Source organism: Anabrus simplex, chromosome 3, assembly GCF_040414725.1.
Source record: "Anabrus simplex isolate iqAnaSimp1 chromosome 3, ASM4041472v1, whole genome shotgun sequence".
NCBI lineage: Eukaryota > Metazoa > Arthropoda > Insecta > Orthoptera > Tettigoniidae > Anabrus > Anabrus simplex.
In genome coordinates this window covers 243496443-243515042 of record NC_090267.1, presented here as the reverse complement: position 1 = coordinate 243515042, position 18600 = coordinate 243496443, and the positions used below count along the sequence as shown (strand labels likewise).

At 41.2% G+C, this 18600-nt stretch overlaps 1 protein-coding gene across 2 annotated transcripts in view; it reads right to left on the bottom strand.

The window, feature by feature from the left end:
• Positions 1 to 18600, bottom strand: part of LOC136867192 (serine protease 42) — a 155313-nt gene that overhangs the window by 50650 nt on the left and 86063 nt on the right. For both annotated transcript variants that reach the window (XM_067144312.2, XM_068227047.1), the window contains one exon: positions 6180 to 6296. In XM_067144312.2, the coding sequence (XP_067000413.2) occupies positions 6180 to 6296 (117 nt within the window). The remainder of the gene's footprint in view (positions 1 to 6179; positions 6297 to 18600) is intronic.

Genomic DNA, 18600 nt, shown 5'->3' with positions numbered 1-18600 from the left:
GACAACTGATTCAGAAAGTGATGGAACCAACCAGAGGGAAAAATATCCTGGATGTGGTGCTGATAAAACCAGATGAGCTCTATAGGGAAACTGAAATAATAATAATAATAATAATAATAATAATAATAATAATAATAATAATAATCGTATGGCCTCAGCTACCGTTTGCAGACATTTCGAATTGACGCCATCTGGCTGTCTGCTCGTCAATTTCGACGTTCCGGTTTACTCTGTCTGCCATCTAGCGGACCTAGAGTAAACCGGATCTCTCTTGGGCGTCTATGGCTGAGATTTAATTAATTTTGTCGGGTAAATACCAAATGTATCACCAGAGATCTTTTACATGCCGACATCGTACGACATGGAGTGTCGAATTGACTTTTTTCCGCCCTTCAAAAATCCGACTACCTCTGCCGGGTTTGAACCCGCTATCTTGGGATCCGGAGGCCGACACTCTACCACGGATCCACAGAGGCAGCTAACTGAAGTAATAGATGGTATTAGTGATCATGAAGCTGTTTTTGTGGTAGTTAAAAATAAATGCGATAGAAAGGAAGGTCTTAAAAGTAGGACTGTTAGGCAGTACCATATGGCTGATAAAGCAGGTATGAGGCAGTTTCTAAAAAGTAACTATGATCGGTGGAAAACGGTAAATAAAAATGTAAACAGACTCTGGGATGGGTTTAAAGAAATTGTTGAGGAATGCGAAAACAGGTTTGTACCTTTAAGGGTGGTAAGGAATGGTAAAGACCCACCTTATTATAATAGAGAAATAAAGAGACTAAGAAGGAGGTGCAGACTGGAAAGAAATAGAATTAGAAATGGCTGTGGAAGTAAGGAGAAATTGAAGGAACTTACTAGAAAATTGAATCTAGCAAAGAAGGCAGCTAAGGATAACATGATGGCAAGCATAATTGGCAGTCATACAAATTTTAGTGAAAAATGGAAGGGTATGTATAGGTATTTTAAGGCAGAAACAGGTTCCAAGAAGGACATTCCAGGAATAATTAATGAACAAGGGGAGTGTGTATGTGAGGATCTTCAAAAGGCAGAAGTATTCAGTCAGCAGTATGTAAAGATTGTTGGTTACAAGGATAATGTCGAGATAGAGGAAGAGACTAAGGCCAAAGAAGTAATAAAATTTACGTATGATAACAATGACGTTTACAATAAGAAACAAAAGTTGAAAACTAGAAAAGCGGCTGGAATTGATGAGATTTCTCGGGATATACTAAAGACAATGGGTTGGGATATAGTACCATATCTGAAGTACTTATTTGATTATTGTTTGGCTGAAGGAGCTATACCAGATGAATGGAGAGTTGCTATAGTAGCCCCTGTGTATAAAGGGAAGGGTGATAGACATAAAGCTGAAAATTACAGGCCAGTAAGTTTGACATGCATTGTATGTAAGCTTTTGGAAGGCATTCTTTCTGATTATATTAGACATGTTTGTGAAATTAATAACTGGTTCGATAGAAGGCAATTCGGTTTTAGGAAAGGTTATTCCACTGAAGCTCAACTTGTAGGATTCCAGCAAGATATAGCGGATATCTTGGATTCTGGAGGTCAAATGGACTGTATCGCGATTGACATGTCTAAAGCATTTGATAGGGTGGATCATGGGAGACTACTGGCAAAAATGAGTGCAATTGGACTAGACAAAAGAGTGACTGAATGGGTTGCTATATTTCTAGAAAATAGATCTCAGAGAGAGAGAGTAGGTGAAGCTTTGTCTGACCCTGTAATAGTTGAGAGCGGAGTTCCTCAGGGCAGTGTTATCGGACCTTTATGTTTTCTTATATATATAAATGATATGAGTAAAGGAGTGGAATCGGAGGTAAGGCTTTTTGCGGATGATGTTATTCTCTATAGCGTGATAAATAAGTTACAAGATTGTGAGCAACTGCAACGTGACCTCGAAAATGTTGTGAGATGGACAGCAGGCAGTGGTATGTTGATAAACGGGGCTAAAAGTCAGGTTGTGAGTTTCACAAATAGGAAAAGTCCTCTCAGTTTTAATTACTGCGTTGATGGAGTGAAAGTTCCTTTTGGGGATCATTGTAAGTATCTAGGTGTTAATATAAGGAAAGATCTTCATTGAGGTAATCACATAAATGGGATTGTAAAAAAAGGTACAGATCTCTGCACATGGTTATGAGGGTATTTAGGGGTTGTAGTAAGGATGTAAAGGTGAGTGCATATAAGTCTCTGGTAAGACCCCAACTAGAGTATGGTTCCAGTGTATGGGACCCTCACCAGGATTACCTGATTCAAGAACTGGAAAAAATCCAAAGAAAAGCAGCTCGATTTGTTGTGGGTGATTTCCAACAAAAGAGTAGCGTTACAAAAATGTTGCAATGTTTGGGTTGGGAAGAATTGAGAGAAAGAAGAAGAGCTGCTCGACTAAGTGGTATGTTCCGAGCTGTCAGCGGAGAGATGGCGTGGAATGACATTAGTAGACGAATAGGTTTGAATGGCGTTTATAAAAGTAGGAAAGATCACGATATGAAGATAAAGTTGGAATTCAAGAGGACAAACTGGGGCAAATATTCATTTATAGGAAGGGGAGTTAGGGATTGGAATAACTTACCAAGGGAGATGTTCAATAAATTTCCAATTTCTTTGAAATCGTTTCGGAAAAGGCTAGGAAAGCAACAGATTGGGAATCTGCCACCTGGGCGACTGCCCTAAATGCAGATCAGTATTGATTGATTGAAGTACAAACTGAGCCCTTATTGAATGCTCATTTAATTAATCAGTCATTTACTCAATTGTACAGAGAATATTTCATTTTATTAAGTGCTAGTAACTGGCAGGAAACATCTCGCAATTTCGCATGTCGCAATTTCTGCAGGAGCTTGGAGCTCGGATTTGTTTGCTCACCAGCTAAGTTTGGAAGGTGGAATTTCGACATGACGCACACAAAGCCGAACAAGGGAACAGTAGAATTCCAACGGATATCATTTCGGATGGCCGGGCGAGAGGCTAGGGTCGCTTATAAGGAATGTATGAAGTAAGCGTCAGGTACACGATGCGTCGAGTCAATGAAACGATAGAGCCACCGCCGATATGGCTAGGCATTGGTCTAGGGAAAAGATGGCCCCAATCGAGGATACGACGGCGTCTTCGAGGACGAGCTAATAAAAACGATGACCGCGTCAGTTACCTTATTATTCGGCGAGATTTTGTGCTGGTAACATCGTAAGAAGAAGTTGTTATTTACGCGAGTGATCGTGTGGGGACTCGTAAGATATTGTTGGAAGACGCTCAGTCTACATTTGATATACTCAAGTTTTCTAATACTGGGAGGATGGTATTTAACTTGCGATTACCAAAGGGAGAGAAAAGTTCCATTTAATCATTTCAAAATGCATAGTAGCCTGCCTGTGTAAATAGTTTTCCGAGGGCATAAACTTAACAATTTTCAGTCCAGCCGTTTATAAAATGGGAAATATTTGACCTAGTTACGGGAGTAGATAAGAGAAGCGGTTCCGCGACGAATGGGAACTGGTTTCACGGTCGTTGGAATTTACCACGGCCGTAGTATTCTCGTAACCGGCCGGTTGATCTTGACCTAATTTCTACATCGTGAACGAGGAGATGTTTTAGACGACATCCAGAAGCAGAAGCAGCAACGGAAATACGACATCACCTTTCTACTCCTTGATGGAGACAAAAGGACTGATCCAAGTCTTTTCTGAAGGCAGCATTATCATCGCTATGGCGGGCTAAAAGAAAAATGGGGTCGGCTGTCTCCTCAGGACAAGCGGCCACAAGTCAACATAACAGATGAGTACAGAGTTTTAATGTAATTATGTGAGTCTGAACGTGTTTAATGTTGCAAAAGGGGATAGGTTAGTTTGATATTTAATTTTTGTAGATGTAGCTTTGTTTGGAAGGACTACGTCCCATTTAAAGAAAATGATAGGAAGCTTGTTTATGTAAATATAAATTGTAACATAAATGTGGACCGTTTGCATGAGGTCGCAGCTTGCTTCTTACATTTTATTCTGATTTATTTAGCTGAGTGGCTAGCGTCATTTCTTTACGAGTCAGTTTCTTATTTTAGTCTGATATAATATTTTAATGTGTTTGCTTTGATGTTTGAGACACAGTGTACGTCTCGGGACTTAATTGTAATTGTAAATAAGGATTCAAATTAGAGTCAGAGAGGACTAGATTAAAGTATTATTAGTGGGAGCTCAAAGTGTACGGAAATATGCCGTCACGTTTTCTGGGATTTATTGCATGATGGGTGAATGAGAGTGTGCAAGACGGTGGAGTGTGGATCCACGAAGTTGTTAGCGTCATCTTCACGACTTTTTTGTATATCTAGGTCGTAAATTAGTAATTGGTTCACGTGTTCTACGAACGCTGTTTCGTATTTCGAGTTCCGAATATTAGAATGAAATGTCTGTAAGATGTATTATTGTTATTATTATTATTATTATTATTATTATTATTATTATTATTATTTTCTATATGAGTTTCGCGCGATGTTGGATTGAGATATTTCAGTAACTTTCCGATGTTCAGACATGATCGATTGTCAATGTGGAAATTTCTTAGTTTCAGTTCATCATAATTATTACAGAGTTGGCCACTTTATTATTGTTGTTTTCTTTGTGCGCGAGTGCTTTAGTTGTGACCAGCGCGGTCTTGTTTCTTTTCATGCGAGCGCATGTTAGACGACGTCCTTCATATTTCTTCAGTTTTACGCTACTTTAGGACATGAGATATTATTTGTGTGATTTTGAGTAGGAGGACGCGTTCCTCATCTGAAAGGCCTGCATTTTCTTGATTGTGTGACTTGCCTCGGATAGACTGTTGAGCAGCGTGTGTAAAGGGTTGGACCCTGTGGTTTTGGTATTGCTGCTTTATTTTGGGAGACGTCGACCTCCACTTTGGGTCATTCCGCCGTGTGTTGGCGAGGGTGATATGTTTGTCTACCAAGAAGAGTTTTATTTGAGCGGCCTATACTTCGTGATTTTATTGTTTCTGTCCATGTCTCTACGGTTGTTGTAGTTGACGAGAGTTTTATGTCGTGACGTTTGTTTCGGATTTTCTTTTACGATATAACCGCGCTGAGAAATATTCTGTGTCATGTTATCTCTTCCAGGTTACAACGTTGAAATAGGTGTTGATAGGTAAAGCCTACTCTGTCTTTTTTTTATTTATTTTGTGTCAGATAGTTATTTTTCCGGAACCTGTGTTTAATAGGAAGTGTTGCTTAACGTCTAATTATGTTTCCTTTCATTTTCGTTGAGGTTTTAAGAGGATGCGAGTTGCGTGAATGCCGCATGCTTTCCTTGGTGAAAGCTGGAAAATATGATATCATGTTTTTGTTTCTTTGAATGTATATATTGCCATTTACATGTTTTTGTTTGTGTGGCTCCTATCCACATTGTTCGTTATGCTCATGAGATTGTTCGTGGCTCGAGAGGTATATTTTGTGCCTAGGATGTTTTACCACTCAGCGTGTTATATATTGTACAATTAGATTAGTTCCCCCCACCCCTTTTTCGCATTAGATCACGTCTTTTCTTAAGGTTAGGGATCCCACTGCAATGTTAAGTGTGCAGAAATGGGGAACGTACTCATCTACAGTTAAAAGTGTTAACATAAAGGTAAAAGCCAGGAGCGTGGTGCGCGTACGCAAGCCCGTGTGTTAAAACGAATGAGAAAAAAACTTAAAAATTGTATTTGGTATGTTCAATATGTGTGTCGGCATACACTGTAAATTGGTTATATTCTGATTCTTAAGATGGACTTTATCCAGCTGGAAAAAAAGAACAATCTGGGTCATGTAAGTCTGATTATTTGATACTTTGCTATTTTTTTATTTATCTTGTTTATTTTTAATAAACAAATTTTCCTCCAAAACTGACGTCATGCTTCGCCTTGCTTTTTGTAGTTTTAACTAATCTCGCCGTGTCCGTATTTAGTTATATGTTCCCCATCAAGATCCAGGTTTTATGTATTTTTAGGGCATTATTTTTATCATATTTCGGACTGAGCACACCTGGGATCGGCTGACTAGTCTGGGGCAAATTACCTTCATGGTAAAGAACGGGGACAGTACCTTGCATTTTCCTGGTTTCATCTCCTTACAATACAGCAGCATGAACACAGCATTAAATGAAGATAAAAGAATGTGTAAAAATTCATTTTCTTACCCCTAATTCTTCCCATCCTACAGCAGTTGCACTGGTCCCTTCAGGAATAGTCAACTCTGCGCGTGGAAGCCGGGCACTTTTCACTGTACGATTGTTCAACTTAAAACGTTCAGACACCTGTGTGTGGAAAAAGGAAAAAATAATTATAAGGTAACATAATTATATTCATACATCACGGAGGATTGGTTTCTTCTTTTTTTTTTTTACAGTTTGCTTTACGTAGCACTGACATGGGATAGGAGTGGCAAGGAAACGGCCGTGACCTTAATTAAGGTAAAGCTCCAGCATTTGCCTGATGTGAAAATGGGAAACCGCTTTTGATATAAATATCCTATGCGTTTTGGTTGGGGGTCACCCAAATGGCTGCGTCTCGGAATTAGCGTACGAATTGTGTGGCACGATGTTCCATAGCAATCAAGTCCCTATCTGTCAAGGCTGCCGACAGTGGAGTCCGAACCCACTGTCTCCCGAATGCAAGCTCACAGCTGCGCGACCCTAACCGTGCGGTCAACTCACTCGGTCAGAGGATTTGTAAAGTTGCATGGAAGAAACAAATAATGCTGCTTTGTTTCGTTCTGTTAAGGGCAATGTGAGCTCGCCTGGTTTTACATGGCTCTTACAGGATGGTGCAGAATTCACGCATGGATTTGGACCGTTTGTAACATTTTTACTTTGAAAGAAATGTCCGTGTTTCTGCTACAAACTACATATACCTGCTTTGAAATATATTTACAATACTTGATAAAACTTAATGTACGTCTTTCAAATGACTTCCCATCTTCACAAAGGGAGTCTCTTTCCGGATTACTTTTCATAACTTTACCAAGAGAGTCTGAGTGTAATTCATCCATTTCCGGTAGAATATTGTTCCTATGCACCTCATTGGTTGCTGGTTCGTTGTCATAGATGTATTATTTGCAATATATTCAAATAAATAATCCTGAGCTGCCAAATCTGGGGATGAGTTAGAATAATGTACTGCTCATTTCCATAGAGAAGTTTAAAAAGTTTCGTCCGCTGTTCGGTGTTAAACTTCCCCATAGTTAATTCCCCGGGTATACAACAGAAAACCGCAAAACGAAGAGAGAATTATTGTACTGTAAATATAAAGGTATGCGTGACTTTTGCGTCGTCTTATATCGACAAGTCTAACCACTTTGGATGGAACGATGACCTTGATTTTTGCCTTCCTAAAACAGCAGGTATCATCATCAACAACAACAACAACAACACAACAGCATCGCCGTCGTCGTCGCTGCGTTTTACATAAAATAAAGAGAAATCACAGTATGAAGCTAGGAACAGGTGCTTTTCATGTCATTGTACAGTCATATCACATGTGAATGGGAGCATTACAGTAGAATACATCCACGGTGTCCTATGTCCGTCTTATGAGGTGACTGAAAGAGGTACCAGGGGCGCTCAACTTCGGATCATGGTTTGGTGGTTACGGCTCAACTAGCTGAATCCTACTAATGTTAGGTTCCTCACTTTCATCTTTCCTGTCCGACCTCCCTCAGTCAACTCTTGCTCTTCTCCGACGTGGAGCAGTATTAGCTGTTCAAGGTCTACTGTTGTTTCTTTCTTTCTTTCTTTCTTTCTTTCTTTCTTTCTTCCTTCACATCTATTGTAGCCCCTTCCTCTCTTTTGCGGACACTTTCATTTTTCGAAGGTCCATACCCCCTTCCAATTTCATTTCTGATTAATTTTTAAAAAAGGGCGGTTTCCCAGTTTTACTATTTCCGAAAACAATAATCAGCGCAACCACCACAACTCACACCGGAGATAATGATTAATTTATTATGGGTTGCCATAATTTATTTCCCAGGAAACAAAAGGTCCCTATCAATGAGATATAAAGATTCACTGAAACAACACCCAGAATGATCATCGCTTCCGTATAATCTGCGCAGAAGCGCGGTCACCTCAAAGGAGGAGGCGACTTCAAAATCAAAATTGACAAATAGGTCTCGCAAGTTCACTGCCCCGTTCAATTAGAGTCTTGACTGTACTAGTTAGGAGTATCTGTCAAATGTAGTCAAAAGCACAAGAAAACGATAACGTGTAGGCGAAGAAATTTCGCAGTTTGAGACCAAGGTTTTTGCACCGGATGTAAAAAAATCAATATTCAAACTTCCTGGGATGATAGACGGAACCAAAGCAGATACGTTTCATTACGTAAATATAGGTCGAAAATTGATAATTGAGGTACTTTTTGACATGAGAATAAAATAATTATCTTTCGGGCTGGGGGGTCTATCTGTAATTAGCGTGGACAGAAAACCGACACAGTGGTAACCATGGCAAACAGTGTTTGTCATCCATCTATACTAAGTCTTCGTCGTCTTCCTCGCGTTAAACAGAGTTTACACGGGGACAACAGGAAAAAACAATATTTTGCTCATGTGCACGAGGACAACGACTACGCTAATGTCTTACGAGTTAGCCTCGCTTCTTATCTGTCGGGAAAATGTCTTCCCCCACACCATCGCTGTTGCTGTTCTGGTGTGAACGCGCTCCGGACAGAACAATAAGAAAATGAAGGTTGGATATGAGAAAAAGTGTTCATCATAATGCCACCAAAGTAAGATTACGACTTAAATTCCAAGTTGGTTAGTGTTTGTAGAGAGCATGAATGCTTGTGAGGAAAATAGGAATAACAATGTCTCAACAACATGATCGGTAAACATATAGAAAACATGGCTATTAGATTTAGATTGAAAGAAACGAAAAAAAAGGATCAAAAGCCTCAGATCAACGTACTTGGTAGAAGTAAACAAGAATAAAAGATTCTATGCGATCAGGCGCTGGTGCAGACAGCGTGTAGCCTCTAAGTCAAAAATACCGTGGTTCGAAAGTTTTAAAAAATTTCTGTTGACATCCTCATACATGTTTTGCATTATTGAAGATCTTCTAATTCCTTTAATACCGGACGAGTTGGCCGCGCGTTTAGGATCGTGCAGCTGTGAGCTTGCATCCGGGAGATTTGGGTTCGAACACCACTGTTGACAGCCCTGAATATGGTTTTCCGTGATTTCCGATGTTCACACCAGACAAATAAGGTTTATGCGATTTGAAAGGAGACCAAACAAATAAATCCAAAAATGGCAAGGCTACAGGTCTGGATGATATGAGAGTGGAACAAATAAAACATTTTGGTTCCAGAACAAGGAAGTGGGTTGTTGATTTTCTAAACAATTGCCTGCAGAGTAAACAGATACCTAAGGTATGGAGGAAGTCTAGAGTGATAGCTATTTTGAAGCCAGGTAAGGATCCATTGGATCCTAAGAGCTATAGGCAAATATCATTACTTTGTCACCTATATAAGATATTTGAGAGGATCCTACTTGAGCGCCTCACATCTAATGTAGATCAACTTCTCATTCCAGAACAGGCGGGCTTTAGATCTGGAAGGAATTGCACTTCACAGGTGCTCAATTTAACCCAGCACATAGAGGATGGGTTTGAAAGACGTAAAATCACAGGTGTGGTATTTGTGGACCTTACAGCAGCATACGACACAGTGCACCATAGAACTTTGATCACCAAGCTCTATAACTTCACCAGAGACTATGGTTCCACGAAGATTGTTGAAACTCTCCAGCAGAATTGCCGGTTCTTTGTTGAGTTTCAAGGAAATTGCAGTAGGTGGAGGGACCAACGGAACGGACTTCCTCAGGGCAGTGTCCTCTCGCCAATCCTCTTTAACATCTACACAAATGACCAGCCAAGGCCTTCCTATACAAGAAGCTTCATTTACGCCGATGACCTGGCTTTAGCTGTCCAGTGCGATGACTTTCAAACCACTGAAATGCAGCTCTCAAATGCGCTTAAGGAACTTTCAGTGTACTATCAGAAGAACCGGCTACTGCAAAACCCGACTAAGACCCAGGTGTGTGCATTTCATCTTCGAAATCGAGAAGCTACTAGACAGCTGTTCGTGACGTGGGAGGGTAAGCAACTGGAGCATTGTTTTACACGTAAGTACCTGGGTGTCACTTTAGACCGGAGCTTAACATACAAGAAACACTGTGTTAACTCTGGAGAGAAAGTCTCAGCCCGAAATAACATCCTCCGTAAACTTGGCTCAAGCAAATGGGTAGCCCATCCAACTTTGTTAAGAACCTCAGCTCTTGCTCTGAGTTTTTCTGCAGCTGAGTATGCGTGTCCTGTATGGTTTAGGTCAGCCCATACGAAGCGGGTGGATGCAGCCCTTAATGAAACATGTAGAATAGTAACTGGGTGCCTGAAACCTACTCCCACTGACAAACTCTACTGCTTGGCTGGTATTTCTCCTCCAGACATTCGGCGAGAAGTGTTTGCAAGGCAAGAGAGGTCGAAGGTGGATCTCACAAGCAACCACCCGTTATTTGGACATCGACCTCCACCCAGAAGACTGAAGTCCAGGAAAAGTTTCCTCAATGTCTCCAAGGCTCTAGATAAACCAGCAAGAACAGCACGTTGTGATATGTGGCGAGCAAAAATGGAGCATCTTTCTGACTGGATGGTGCCTTCTTTATCTCCACCCCCTGGTCATCATTTGGAATGGACAACCTGGAAGGCACTTAATCGTTTGAGGAGAGGAGTAGGTAAATCCAAGGATAACCTTAACAAAAAGGGGTTATCTGAAAGATCAGTCAGACTTCTGCGATTGTGGGGAGCAACAAACTACCCAACACCTGTATGACTGTCAGTCCTGCCCTGTTCGTTGTACACTTCAAGACTTGATTCAAGCCACTGAAGAGGGAAATTCTGTTGCCCATTTCTGGGCAGACATTGTGTGAAACATGTTTTGTGACATAAAATGTATTCTGTTTTATTTGTATATAATACCTTATTTATATTTTTAAGTTTCTCAACAATCTGACACGAAATAAATAAATAAATACCAGACAAATGCTGCGACTGTACCTAATTAAGGCTACGGTCATTTCCTTCTCACTCTTAGGCCTTTTCTGTCCCATCATCGTCATAAGACCTATCTGTATCGGTGCGACGTAAAGCAACTTGCAAAAAGAAAATCCTTTAATAATAACATAGATTATCCTAATGAAGAACTGAATGCCATCCATTTCCGTATCCACGATCTTTTATTATTTTTGGTTAATTTATCTCCTACTTTATTGAATAAATCTGCATACAAAATATGTAATCATAGATTATTTTTCAGTTTCCTTGGATCTTTTTTGCTGAAGTATACTGTAAACATTGCCTTGTCTTGTGTTGTGCAACTGATGAATATTGTCCTGTCCTGAATGCCGAGTGCGAAAACACTGCCTTCTATTAGCCCTATACAGTAGATACAAATGGCACCGTGTTTTAAACCACTTTCCATTATATTTGACTGGCGTTTCGTCTACGTCACAGCAAAGCCCCTTACAAACGCTAACGTCAATTACAGCAATCAGTCTCTTGTGTAACTATTTGATGACTACCAATAAATATAATCATGAATAAAAATATATAAATATATAACAATAAAATAAAACTTAAAATACTTGAAATAAATTAAATTAATAAACGTAATTAACCGAAATGTCCGTAGTATGGACGCCAGAGTTCCCCAGAATGGATCCCTCGAATTTTGATAGAGCATGATAATTCTTTATATCCCAGGGCGTGTACATAATGCTGGGTGACTGGTACATCTGCTACAGGCCTTACCTAACCTTCTGAAAACGACTAAATAGGTAGGAACTGCACCTAGGTTTATCAATAACTCCACTGATTATAAAATATCTAACTAACTAACTATATTCTCAATAAAATCCGCGCATGAGCACCTTATCAACACACCAAAATACACTTACAATACACAAACAAAATATTGCTGGAAGACTCCATATTTACAACAACATCAATGAAAACAGTGGGAAAACGAAAGCGAGAACTAAGCTACCATTTGTAGATAGTCTGATGAACAATGTACATATATGTAGATAAATACCCTTCACTGTCTCTGTATCAATACTACTTGTCGATTCTCCTAATCGGCAGTTATATCATCACACAGATACTGTACCACGTAATACTGTGATCACAGACTTAAACACTTGTTGTGAAGATATATACATTTGAGTAGCGCTTGTCGATCCTGAACATAAATTATGGAAAGTCTGAGATAGCTTTCACCAACATATAATGCCAAGCCGCCACAAGTGCTACAATACTTAATGCGTAAACACTCCCCAATCCATCGATCATCCACTTTCCACGAACATAACAAGACTCCACGAACGTTTGAAGTCCAGTCCATTGTAGCCGTGTCACTCCAGTACCGTGTATCAGCACTACTTCCTTCCCGTACAGTCTGTCCGCACTACTTCCTTCTCGTACAGTGTGTCAGTTGTGGTAGTGATGTCAAAGTTTATATCAACATCCAATTCTCCCTTCCTCTCAGATGATACGTCTGGATTGGTCCTTGCCAGCCAATCATGTGTGATCCTCTAGTCAAGACCATGCCCTGAACTTCTTCTTGCTCCCAAGACATAAACAAACTTTGGGGTATATCACATGAGTCATAGAACTTACCTAGTACAACAACAAGCTCAACTCATCAGACTGGGATGCCCGCATGAGTCATACAAATTACCAGAGTCCAATATAGCAATGTTTTCCCACTTGTGCAAAACCAATTACTCATACTACCTATATGGATACCTTCCAGCTTACAAAGATTAATGACAAAGTATACCAATGAAATACTGATGATAATAATAATCATTATAATAATAATAATAATAGTAATAAATCAAATACTGACAAAAATATCTCTAACTTCTATATACAGTGCGAGGGTGTGATATATGCTCTATCACACTTTATCTACTGTACAGTATGTATATTAGTCAGTAGCATAATATTATATACTGTACAGTGCTATAAAAGTGCAAGCACATTATTCTTCCCGTAAAATAACTGAACCTCTGCACTCCTGTAATGGAGACTTCGTGGCTCAGGCGGCAGCGCGCCGGCCTCTCACCGCTGGATACCGTGGTTCAAATCCCGTTCACTCTATGTCAGATTTGTGTGGACAAAGCGGAGGCGGGGCAGGTTTTTCTCCGGATACTCCAGTTTTCCCTGTCATATTTCATTCCAACAACACTCTCCACTAACATTTCATTTCATCTCTCACTCATTAATCATTGCCTCAGAGGAGTGCGACAGGCCTCGTCAGTCGGCACAATTCCTATCCTCGCCGCAAGTTAGGGGCTTCATTCATCGCATCCCTGACCGGGTCATTGACTGGAAAACAGGTTGTAGGTTTTTTCGTTCCTGTAATCTAATACAGATACCTAAACTACAAGAAAAAGCACAGATTTGTCGATATGAACTTTCGTCTCTCTGTGTTGGAAATATTTTCAAAAGGCAAGGTAAGGGTGTATTCTGCCCGAAGGCAGGTCCGAACCTCGGCAGAGGTGTTCCTGAGCCAGAGTTTACGTACGGTAGAGTGGCCAGTTCCTTTCCGCTCCTGCATTCCCTTACCCACCACCAACAGCGCGCGGTAATCCATCCAAATCTTGACCACGCCCAATGCTGCTTAACTTCGGAAATCTCACGGGATCCGGTGTTTTAACACGGCTACGTCCGTTGGCAGATTTTTAAACGTATGCATTTATTTGTTTTTCGTCGCACACAAACAGATAGATGACGATGGGTTAAGAAATGACTAGGAGCGGAAAGGAATCTAACGCGGCCTTAATTAAGGTACAGCCCCAGAATTTTCCTGGAATGAAAATAGGAAATTAAGAATCCACAGAAAACATCTTCAGAGCTACCACTATCTCCTGAATACGAGCTGATAACTACGTGACCCAAACCACGCAGCCACTGCTCGATATTTGCTCATGTTATCCTTCAAAACAACTGTTTATAAAGTGCGGCTTTCTTCTGCAATACAAGCTCCGCAACGGCGTGCTATTCCCTGTCATACAGGCTAAATTCAAATACTCCAGGGATGTATTGTAAGGAGTAAGCAGCTGCAAGCACTCGAGCGACAAGATTTCCCTCCGATTCAATCAATCAATCAATCAATCATTACTGATCTGCATTTAGGGCAGTCGCCCATGTGGCAGATTCCCTATCTGATGTTTTCCTAGCCTTTTCTTAAATGATAGCAAAGAAATTGGAAATTTGTTGAACATCTCATTTTGGTAAGTTATAAATTACAAAACGCATAACTGCGCTAAATGTTAATGGAGAAAGGTTGGTATGAAAAATATTTAGCGTATAAATGCAACAAATGTAACTTAGAACCGAGCAAGTGGTTGTGCGGTTTGGGCCAGTAGCTATCAGCTTGCGTTCGGGAGATAGCGGGTTCGAACCCCAGTGTCGGCAGCCCTGAAGATGGTTTTTCCGTGGTTTCCCAATTTCACACCAGGCTGTACCTCAATTGGAGTAATACACCATGTTCGTCAAGTTCCCCCATCCAAAATAGTTAAGTGCGGCGGGGTTAGAAGAATGAGCTTGTATATCAGCAAGAGATCGCACTTTTGAACAGTCGTAAGCGAGACGGAAGAAGATGCAAGACGGAAGAAGATGCAAAGAAACAACTCTATAACATGAGCAAGATAGCCATAAAAGTAGGGTTATGGATCGCCTTCGAAAAGACAAAGACTCTGAAGACCATCACCGGAGATTGGAAATCACCAGAAGGCACCATACTAAAAGTAGAAAAGTTTAAGTACCTTGAAGAATATGTAACAGAAAAGAGCAGGAGCAACGATGGGATAAAAGAAAGGGTGAAAAAGATGAGGAGTACCTATCTTGCGACCTGAGAAGGGTGCAATAAAAGAAGGACATCAACAGACTCAAAGCTCAGGCATTGCAAGGCAACAGTGAGGAACACGGTACTGTACACGGCCGAGACGGTGACACTAGGAAGGCATGGGGCAGAACAACTGGAGAAAGAAGAATTCTGAAAAGGGTACTGGAAATGAACGTACAAAAATCAAGGGAGAACTGCACCGAATCATAAAGACTATCTCCTAAAGAAATAAGACTCTTTAGAGCAAGATCTGCTGGGCATGTATCAGGATGGACATGGAGAAATTGACTAGAAAGTATGGGAGACAACGGGTAGGACGAGAGGAAATACGAGAACCAACTGGTTGTCGAACTCTAGAAGGACTGGACTGACATGGGGATCAAGGTGGAAAAATAAAGAAATGAAGAAATAAATATACACCAACCGGAGCTCAACGACAGAGAAATGTACAGGAATGGGATAGAGAAACAACAGTGCGGGAGACAAGAGAAGAGGATACTGAAAATATCGACTGAAGAAAGGAAGGGAAGGAGAGAGAAGATGAAGAGCTTCTGGGAGGAAAGAAAGAAAACCCCGAACCATGACAAAGCTGACCGTGGTCCTACAGAGGCCGTAGCGAAATAAGAAGAAGAAAATATTATAAATAAACTAAAGTAGATAGTTTCATGTCCGCCCCTGTGGTGTAGTGGTTAGTGTGATTAGCTGCCACCCCCGTAGGCCCGGGTTCGATTCCCGGCTTTGCCACGAAATTTTAAAAGTGGTTCGAGGGTTGGAACGGGGTCCACTCAGCCTCTGGAGGTCAACTGAGTAGCGGTGGGTTCGATTCCCACCTCAGCCATCCTGTAAGTGGTTTTCCGTGGTTTCCCACTTCTCCTCCAGGCAAATGCCGGGATGGTACCTAACTTAAGGACACGGCCGATTCCTTCCCTCTTCCTTGTCTATCCCTTCCAATCTTCCTATCCCCCTGGGCGAGGTACTGGTCATTGTCCCCAGTTGTATCCCCGACCCAATGTCTCACGCTCCAGGACACTGCTCTTGAGGCGGTAGAGGTAGGATCCCTCGCTGAGTCCGAGGGAAAAGCCAACCCTGGAGGGCAAACAGATTAAGAAGATAGTTTCATTCTCGATCATAACTAAAAGTACCTAAAATATCAATTCCCGACCTCTGATTAGCTAATGAAACATTTTCCTTGACGTATTTCCTTCTATCCCTCCAAATTTCAGCCTTTTATTCCACGTAGCAGCGCGATCGCCTTAAAGGAGGAGCTATTTGAAAACAAAATGTCGCTCAGGTTAATCACTACTTCACTTACGATGATGGCTAAAAATTCTTAAGAACACTTCTTGCACCACATCAAAAAACAAGCAAAGAAGATAACGTACGAACGAATTCCCAGTTAGGGACCGTAAAAATGCCGTGTATAAACTACAAAACGCATAACTGCACTAAATGTTCACGGTGAAAGGCAAGGTGCGTAGAATTCAAGGTAGGAATCACGAGAGAGGTGCGCAGTAGCAAAGCAGAGCTGTGACGTCACGCTGGACCCTCGCGTTGAATCTGCATGAATGAGGGAGAGGTAGTTCGAATAAGAATCGCTGTGCACGCAGAAGTTAGGTGCTAATAATACACGATAGTAACATATCTGTGGTGTATAAGAAACCGTGTGTGTTTATTTTATGTGATAAAACGTAAAAAGCAGTAGTAGTGTACACTTTTCAGTATGCTTTGTAATGCCATTCCAGTCTGCACAAATCATAGCAGGCATACGAAGGAACGAAACATACACTTTAAAGCCACTGGCCTAAATAAATGGTGACAGAAGTAATCAAGACATTATCGAAAGCTATCTTTTTCAGCTTCGGAGGGTTCGGAAGGCTTTATGACCAACCTCTTCCGACAGTTGTGACGCGAAACGTGAAATCATTACTTCTCAGCCTCTGTGCTTCCGATGCGATAAGAAATTGCAAATGTTCTCCGGAGGATTATGAAACATTACGCCCAAATATGTTACATGCTATTGATGATCTCGATCAAAACTCTGATATCGTATGCCAGTCTATAAAGGGCGCTACACACGACCCAATCTGCAGATTGGGTGGTGTGTAGGTTTGCTCGGACCAGATTGGCCGACAAAACTCTTGTCGGGTGGTTGGTCGGGCCGACCACACAATCTCCCAACTTTTGCACTCCGGAAGTCGGCCGATAAGCTATCAGTTGCCTCGTCGCCACCTAGCACGTGTGACGTGTTTCAGAGGGCAGTGATCAGATTCAGTTAGATTAGTAGTTCACTATAGACAATAATATAGCTTAGATTAATTTAGTTTATAATTTTAGGTTAGTTTCTTCTCGTATTTTGTACTCATACGTAATTTCAGAAATAAATACTCTTACAATAAAGAAATATACATTTTAATCACTTACTTTTATGTATTCCTTCAGACTATTGAAAATAGCGCAACATGTTTGTGGAATGATTTTAGACAAAAGCTGTGGTAAAATCAAATGAAATGGCGTATGGTTTTTAGTGCCGGGAGATCCTAGGAAGGGTTTGGCTCGCCAGGTGTAGGTCTTTTGATTTGACTCCCGTAGGCGACCTGCGCGTCGTGATGAGGATGAAATGATGATGAACACAACACATACACCCAGCCCCCGTTCCAGGGAAATTAACCAATGATGGTTAAAATTCTAGACCCTGCCGGGAATCGAACTCGTGTGACGATAGGCCAGCACGCTAACCATTTAGCCATGGAGCCGGGCAAAAGCTGTGGTGACACGGCTGCACTAAATTGCAAATCTCTGTAACTCGCTCAAGTAGCTAAAAATCTTAGTCACGATTAATCGCTCTTGAACACTCACCCTTTCCCCCATTATAGTATCTTGTTTCTTTATTAAAGGCGCCACCAGGTAGAGCAGGTCATTGAAAGTGTCGATATCCATTCACAGAACATTTCTAAACTCGAATGTTTCTAGTTCTTTCATAATATTTCTATGACTAAATTTCTTTCTCTGTAATAACCACCATTTAGCCCAATATTTTCTCCTTCGTAACGACTTCAATGACAACAAAGTCAATGCATTTCCTATTTTTTGAAATTTAGAAAATGAAGGAGCCATGATCACGCGTTTCCAGGCCAGAGCGAGCCAGCCTACTGCAGATCGGGCCCAGCAGATTGGGCCGTGTGGAGAGCAGCACCCGATTTTTACCACGCCAACTGCCTGCAGATCGGGCCCAGCAGATTGGGTCGTGTGTAGAGCAGCTGAGCAGCACCCGATTTACCGCGCCAACTAGCCTGCAGATCGGGCCCAGCAGATTGGGTGGGTCGTGTGTAGAGGCCTAAAGGCCAGCGTTGAGCCCACTACATCCTATTCTTTACCGGAGGATGAGCAAGGGTTCGTTAAATCTCTTCAAGCGCTAGTGGAGCAGCACGAGGACAGTCGCGAAACGAAGGATCGTGATGAGCTGCTTGAAAACTTCACTGGCTGTATAGCTTTTAGTGTAAAGAAGAAGTACCTTGATATAGAAAGCAATTACGGAGAGAAAACAGGTCAAACTACAATGGGTGGAAATTGATTTCAAAAAGAGTTCCTTTGTTTGTTTCAATTTTTTTTTTTTTTTTTTTGCCAGTTGTACGTCGCACCGACAAAGATAGGTCT